General features: G+C 29.3%; 1 protein-coding gene across 2 annotated transcripts in view; it reads left to right on the top strand.

Annotated features, from left to right (window-relative positions):
• Window positions 1-8,333, top strand: part of LOC135960509 (oxysterol-binding protein-related protein 9) — a 56,925-nt gene that overhangs the window by 11,194 nt on the left and 37,398 nt on the right. For both annotated transcript variants that reach the window (XM_065511813.1, XM_065511812.1), the window contains exons 2-4: window positions 1,618-1,746; window positions 3,151-3,369; window positions 3,441-3,518. In XM_065511813.1, the coding sequence (XP_065367885.1) occupies window positions 1,618-1,746; window positions 3,151-3,369; window positions 3,441-3,518 (426 nt within the window). The remainder of the gene's footprint in view (window positions 1-1,617; window positions 1,747-3,150; window positions 3,370-3,440; window positions 3,519-8,333) is intronic.

Raw genomic sequence — 8,333 nt, 5'->3', positions numbered from 1 at the left:
TCTTGATGATTCCAGAAGCGTTCTAATATTCCATGTTCCGAATCGTGTCCTTGATTTAAAGCTAAAAGTCGTTCACAGTTGGGGATCATTTTGCTTTTCATTCGTTGTGGTTTCTGTAATCCGGAGAGTTTAAGATGAACCGATGATTAGCCGATAGCATTCGATTCTGGCATTGTCGATTGGAGCTTACAGGCATGCTTTTTTTAACTAATTGTTGAGATTGGCTATTGAGTGGCGCCAATTATTCGCCACGTCGTTGCAAGGATCATTGTCAACTCGGTTTCTAAACGAAAACTCCCCTTGAGACCGATTTGTCCGTGACTGTTTATTTCAGTTGTAGCATCCCAGCATATTTACTGGGGTTTCCACTAACCGCAACCCGTGGATGCGTCTGATAGCATTCAGCTATGATTCCCGAGACAGTACATTGAAATTAATATTGAAATTTCGAACATGCAAAAAGAGCAGACGTCTGGTGATGTCCTATATGTGGTCATTCTACACTTCCGAACTTACACTACAGCATGAAATAAAGATTTGTGTGAACATTTTTCTTAGTTGCTTCCTAACATGTCTGAAATTTGTCTGGATAGGCTTAAAAAGAAAGAATTAATTCTTAATTAAATTTTCAACATCAAATTACATATCGTCACCTAAAATGCTAAAGCGCCTTTCATCACTTTTTAAAATTTTACAGTAGAGATAAAAGACTTAATGAAATGAAAAGTGTTGTGTTTACAAATATTATTTTCATTCTTTAATAAAGTCGTTATTTTTTAATAATAAAAAGCTAAATATTTTGTGCAGACGTGTCAATTTTGAATTTTTTGGTTGTTACGCCCTTTTGCATTTCAGGTGACGATATATTCTCTTAACAAGTCCTTAAACCATTCAGCAGGGACTAATGCCCGTAATTTCAACAAATAGGTATCTACGGTGTAAAATAACCAGTAGATAAATTTATCTAAACGGTAACTTGACATTGATTCCAAATCAATATCTACGGGTTAAAATTACCAAATAATTTTACTCTATAAGTAACTAAGCACTAATAGATATCTATTTGTTAAATTACGGGCATAATTCGTTGTCTTAATTCATTAGTACTGTAGAAGTACTGAATTCATTCATTATAGAACTAATTCCTTATTGAATCAATAAAGTTTTCTTTAATTAAAATCCAAAATAGCCATCAAAATGTGTTAAAAAAGGCTTCAGACAATTTATTTATTTTTTTTCTATGGTTTTTATGTCAAAATTTCAAATGTTCAAAGAAATTCGTTTGAAAAGTATAAAATACTTTTAATAAAGTCGAAAACTAAATTTCTTTCGTTACTGTAACGAATTTAAAGATCTTAAAGTTTTATAAAAACATGGGGCATATTCGGTAATTAAAGAAAGATAATTATGTTTTAAAAATGTTTTGAATCCAATAATTATCTAATTAGCTAGAAAACCCACAAATTATATACCAATAAAGTTAATGTAACACACTGTACTATACAGACGTCAAGTTCATATGTAAATATTTATAGTTTTTTTTTTTGTTATTTTCCAGAGATGATTTACTAAATTAAAAATTTTAATTTTTACTATAACACTTACTATATTTTGCAGTCCAAAGAAAAAATGATGAAAGGCGTTCGTCGGGGTTGTGTACGTCTGAAAGAAGCCGTCATTGGTATAGATGATCAGGAGGATAATACATTTACCATTACGGTGGATCATAAAACCTTTCATTTTCAAGTAAGTATTCTGAATTTCATAAATATTATAAGATCATAGAAAAAAACTGTTTTTTTAATATTTTATTTATATATCTTGTATTGCATTTTTCAATCCTTCACCATCTTTAATGGTTAACTGTCAAGCTTTTTGATTTCTATGCTTGACTTGGAGATTGAAGATTAAATTAAAATTAACCTACGAATGTTGTTTTTGGATCTTCGATTATTTTGATTTAGTTTTTAGTTTAAATCCAAAAGTACAAAGAGCTATGAAAAAATATCTGAGCAGGAAAACATAAAAATTTACCAAAACATAAAAAATTGCGCAAGAGACTTGCGTAACTATGTAAATTACATAATGTTAAACGCGTCTTATAATATTGCATCTAAGAAATAAATGCTTTAGAAAATGCGTCAAATGTTTTGCTAAGGTATTTTTTAAATGTATACAACGCAGACTAAATGCGATAATGGATTATCACCCTATACCCTTGCCATACACAAGCAAATTTCCAGCTAAGAATACTTCATACTGTGTACAAAATATGAATTTAAAGTATCTTTGAAATGGACTTGTTTTTAATTTTTTTATATATAAATGCATAAATATATTTATTCATATAAGTATTATTTATTTTATTAGAATATATTCACATTTCATACACACGTAAATATCATTTGATGGTAATATGACTTTTGATTGCATTTTCTTCTTTATTCATCCCCCCCCATTCCGAAACGACAGCCAAACAATTATATACAAAAATATTTACACATAAAAGCAGTCCATCATAACGACTTTAATCAATAACTATTCAGTTACTCCCAAGTTTTAAGCGAAATTATAAAGATATACTTTTTTATACTACAGATTTTCAATTAATCTGCAAAATTCGAATTTTTTTAAAAACCTCCTCGATCTCTATATGAATTTTGTCAAAACTTTGTGATCATTATATTGTAAACAACAAAGTTTGTTTTTGCTTCAAATTCGTCTGCAGGCAAAATTGTTTCATTAATGTCTATATGAGACAGAAACATAAAAAAACAACGGTTTTTTCAAAATGTTCTTATACATTTCAAATCCTTTTAAACATTACCAACGTTTTAACTAATTTTGCATAACAATGTTATTAAAGCGTAGGGCATGAAAATACCTGTTCTTTCGTGCACTTTTAAATGAAATTGTATATACAACTTTATACAACTGTCATTCCACCCCAAATAATAAAATTTTAAGCTATATGTCAATAATATACAAACCAATGGCAAATAAATTTTTTTTTTTGTACAAAAATGTAGTTTTCTCTATTTTCCCCCTTCAGATTTACTACCTATATAGGTAGTTTTGAATTTCATTCATTTATTCTCTTGTTTCAATTTGTTGCTTTATTTATTATTGTTATTATTATTATTTTTGTAGGCTCAACACAGTGAGGAGCGCGAAAAGTGGGTGCGTCGCTTAGAGGATACAATAAGACGTCATGCAAATCGTTCTCGCATGTGGGAAAGTCAGAGTGCATTCTATCTTGGTGGTTACAACAAGGACTTGACAAATAAACGAGCTAATTATTTAGAAATATTTGGACGTCGCGTCTCAGAAGCCGATGCCTATTTGCAATTAATGATTGAGCAGACAAATGTAAGTCTATTTTGTGTTTACTATTATTTTATCAATATTTTGATTTTTTTTCTGTGTGGTTTTTTTTCCAGACTATTGAAAAACGTATTAATGATATAACAGATCCAAATGAAAAAGCTAAATGTAAAGTTATACAAGACAATGCCAGTGTAAGTAGTAAATAAAATCTATAAATAAATTTATATATTAAGTAAAGAAGTTTATATTATAAAGAAATATTGATACAAATGGCATTTAATATAAAGTGCAACAATTTAAAGTTTATATTTTTTGTTTCATATAAAATGTAATTTTTTTACGTTGTGCGCTGCATACAATAGATAATTAATTAATAACACTAATTTACAAGGCTTTTGCTAAAATTAGAAAAAAAAATTAAAAATGAAAAGTGTGAATTCTGCTTTTATACATATTTTTATTTGTCTCCTGGTCCCAAAAACCTTGATAATTTCGTTCAATTCCGGCACAGTTGATCGATCGGAAGAAAAGAGGTAATAAATCTGTCTCCTTTTTTGCAAGTAATGATTCAAGGTCTCTCAGCTTCAATTTGTATGTTACCCAATTTCCCTGCTTTTGGATGAATTCTGATGCTCGCAAACATTTTGAAATTACTGATTGATTAGCTCCCAATGATTTTGCAAGCTCTTATTGAGTTTGACAACAATTTTTATGAAATAATGCCTCCAATTCTTGGTCTTCAAACCCTTTTGGCTGGCCTACGAGATCTTTGTCATCCGTGTTAAAATCACCACTTCTGAATAGAAAAAAACATCTCTCGCGCGTTGGTACGGATGGAACTCATTCACCATAATATGCTTCAGCTGCACTTTTTTCAAATTAAAGAAGTAAAGCTAAACTTCCCACATATGACGCTTTGTTGGCAAAAAATTCTAAGTGAGAATAAATGCCAGATATGTATGTACCCTTCAAATACCTCATTTTTGAGTCTTGATAGGATAATAAAAAATTCCGGTTTATTTCACTAAGGCCGGGTAATTTATCAAAATTTTAAACATAGTTAAGCTTGATCAATGTTTAAATATTTTTTTGTATGAAAAAAATATATTAAACATTGATTATGCCTTAACTATGTTTAAAATTTTGATAAGTTATCCGGCCTAAGACATTTTAGTTTCAATATCAAAATTTTCTATTTTTAGCTTGACTTTATTTTGTCAAAAATTGTGTTTGTAAAAACTTTTGTTTAGTTTTTATGTGCTAAATTCCCAATTTAATTATTGTTTGCATTGCACTGGAGCTTAGGCCAGATCATCGAGAACCTTTTCCCAAAAGGTTTTCTAAAAGCTAAAGATATTATTTACTCATTGCATTAAAATTCAGAGAGAAGATTATTTTTGGAAGGAAATTAACCTATTATTGATAATGTATAGAATGTGGAGAATAAAAGGTTTTCCAAAAAAAATTATTTTAAATTAAAAACCGAAAATCAAGACCACCAAACTCAAATAAGATCTCCATAGATTGCGAACATTAATACAATTTTCTATTTTATAAAGGTTTGGATTAACGTTAGAAATAAATATGTATATCGTTTTCAGTTTTGTTGGAATTTGTCTGCTTACGTTAATGGTAAACAACCCAACGACACCTTCGAGGTTTCCACTAAAGTACTGCATGCATCCTAGTAATCACTGACGTTTGACCTTAAATTGAGAAAGATTTGAAATCGAAACCTTTCTCAAATGTAAAATGTTTGATAATGCTTTGAGTACTTGGAAATAATGGCTTTCATTATTGATATCCAGCATGAAATTTCTAATAATAATTGTTACATTGAGGAGTGTTTCCACTTTTTGAAATATTTTAAGTCATGATCGACGGATTCACTCTTGCACTTAATATGAGCCACTAGGTTCAGCCAGCCATACATTTTTTGTTTGAGGATTTAGGTATTTTTTTGTAACATATTCAATATTGTAATCATCGTGTTGTTAAATATTGTTAAACCTTTGTTGATGTTTTGAAACGTTGAAGTTATTCTCCCATAAATGCGATTTAAAATTATTCACTTGGCAGTGTGCTAAAGTCTGATTTTAGGTATGTCTATTCATAACCATAACATATTTATATAAAAAATCACATACACTTAGTCGTAAAAATGTACGTACGATTTCATTTAATTCGAAAATGGCAAATTTTTTAATTAATTTTAATACAACGAATCTGAAAGCCGACCGATGTCGCAACATTAGTTGTCAAGTTGTCAAATAAAGCAAAAGCATTAGTTCCACCAAATGTTAAACTAGCATTTGCCTGTAAAAATAATACTTTCTCAAAACATAGGATAACTTAAATGGACTTCTTTGTACTGAACGCTTTGAATATCCCGTTCAATTTAAATTATCCTATGTTTAGGGAAAGTATTATTTTTACATACAAATGCGAGGTATGTACTGCCTTAGAACAAAAAAGTGAAATGTATTAAAGAAATTAAATCGTATGTAGAGTTTTGCGACTGAGTGTACATATATTTTGAATATTAATTGATATTTTTTTTCATTAACAATTTTTATAATAAGATACATTTTTCACACTATTTTTAGTACGCATGCATTAATTTTATATTATTTATTGAAAAACAATTATTATTTCTGAACTTAGGATTTTATGTAATTATAGATTTCAATTATATGCTTATTATATTCACATTACACATTTTTTTTACAAACAAACATCAAATCAAAACAAAAATATTTATTAAATTACATTTAATGTGATGTAATTAATTCATTTGCCTACGTAACGTTTTCTTATTTTGCATGTGACGGGTGTATGAAATTTAATGAAATAATTAAGTTATTTGTAACAATTTATTAAAGAAATATTCATAGCTTTTTAATTTTTTACACTTTAACATTAAATCGAAATGCTAACGACCTTTCCCACAGGCAGCTTATTAGTGGCTCTAAGTGGGGCGTTTCAGACATGTTTTGTACTTTTTGGATTTGTGTTTTGCAAAGAAATGAGTCTTTGCAAGACAGTTTTCTATAAGAATACAGATTTCTTATAGAAAACAAGACAGATTTCTTATAGTCTTTGTAAGACAGGTTTCTTATAGAAAACTGTCTTTGTAAGACAGGTTTCTTATAGAAAACTGTCTTTGTAAGACAGGTTTCTTATAGAAAACTGTCTTTGTAAGACAGGTTTCTTATAGAAAACTGTCTTTGTAAGACAGGTTTCTTATAGAAAACTGTCTTTGTAAGACAGGTTTCTTATAGAAAACTGTCTTTGTAAGACAGGTTTCTTATAGAAAACTGTCTTTGTAAGACAAGTTTTATATAGAAAACTGTCTTTGTAAGACAGGTTTCTTATAGAAAGCTGTCTTTGTAAGACAGGTTTCTTATAGAAAACTGTCTTTGTAAGACAGGTTTCTTATAGAAAACTGTCTTTGTAAGACAGGTTTCTTATAGAAAACTGTCTTTGTAAGACAGGTTTCTTATAGAAAACTGTCTTTGTAAGACAGGTTTCTTATAGAAAACTGTCTTTGTAAGACAGGTTTCTTATAGAAAACTGTCTTTGTAAGACAGGTTTCTTATAGAAAACTGTCTTTGTAAGACAGGTTTCTTATAGAAAACTGTCTTTGTAAGACAGGTTTCTTATAGAAAACTGTCTTTGTAAGACAGGTTTCTTATAGAAAACTGTCTTTGTAAGACAGGTTTCTTATAGAAAACTGTCTTTGTAAGACAGGTTTTTTATAGAAAACTGTCTTTGTAAGACAGGTTTCTTATAGAAAACTGTCTTTGTAAGACAGGTTTCTTATAGAAAACTGTCTTTGTAAGACAGGTTTCTTATAGAAAACTGTCTTTGTAAGACAGGTTTCTTATAGAAAACTGTCTTTGTAAGACAGGTTTCTTATAGAAAACTGTCTTTGTAAGACAGGTTTCTTATAGAAAACTGTCTTTGTAAGACAGGTTTCTTATAGAAAACTGTCTTTGTAAGACAGGTTTCTTATAGAAAACTGTCTTTGTAAGACAGGTTTCTTATAGAAAACTGTCTTTGTAAGACAGGTTTCTTATAGAAAACTGTCTTTGTAAGACAGGTTTCTTATAGAAAACTGTCTTTGTAAGACAGGTTTCTTATAGAAAACTGTCTTTGTAAGACAGGTTTCTTATAGAAAACTGTCTTTGTAAGACAGGTTTCTTATAGAAAACTGTCTTTGTAAGACAGGTTTCTTATAGAAAACTGTCTTTGTAAGACAGGTTTCTTATAGAAAACTGTCTTTGTAAGACAGGTTTCTTATAGAAAACTGTCTTTGTAAGACAGGTTTCTTATAGAAAACTGTCTTTGTAAGACAGGTTTCTTATAGAAAACTGTCTTTGTAAGACAGGTTTCTTATAGAAAACTGTCTTTGTAAGACAGGTTTCTTATAGAAAACTGTCTTTGTAAGACAGGTTTCTTATAGAAAACTGTCTTTGTATGATAGGCTTCTTATAGAAAACAGTCTTTGTAAGACAGTTTTCCTATATAAAACAGTTTTAAACATTTTAAAAGCGATTTTACAAAATTATTATATAAATTTTGAACTTGGAACCTCATACACAATTTTATGACCATAAAGAACCTGTGAACCAAGTTTTAACATATTAAGGTTTTTTAAACACAATAATGGAACAGTTTCCTCCATTATTGGGTTTAACCAAAAGCTTTATTGGTTATTTCAAGAACCATTTCCTTTATTTCTCTACTTTTTGTAAAGACATAGTCCAAACCATAGAGAATAGACATAGAGCGGAAACTCTCCTGTCAAAGACCTAACTCAGTTGTCAGAAACCTAAGTGGTGAGAATGTATTAGTAGAAAAAAATATGTGAAAACAAAAACAACTCTCGTATGTGTGATTATTTTGAGTAATTTTTTTGTTTGAGTTTTTTCTAGTTTCCGCTCTATGTTTTTCTATGGTTTCTCAAAATAATCATAAATACGAGTATTGTTTTTGTTTTCACA

Source organism: Calliphora vicina, chromosome 5 (genome assembly GCF_958450345.1).
Source record: "Calliphora vicina chromosome 5, idCalVici1.1, whole genome shotgun sequence".
NCBI lineage: Eukaryota > Metazoa > Arthropoda > Insecta > Diptera > Calliphoridae > Calliphora > Calliphora vicina.
This window is presented reverse-complemented; position numbering and strand designations above follow the sequence as displayed.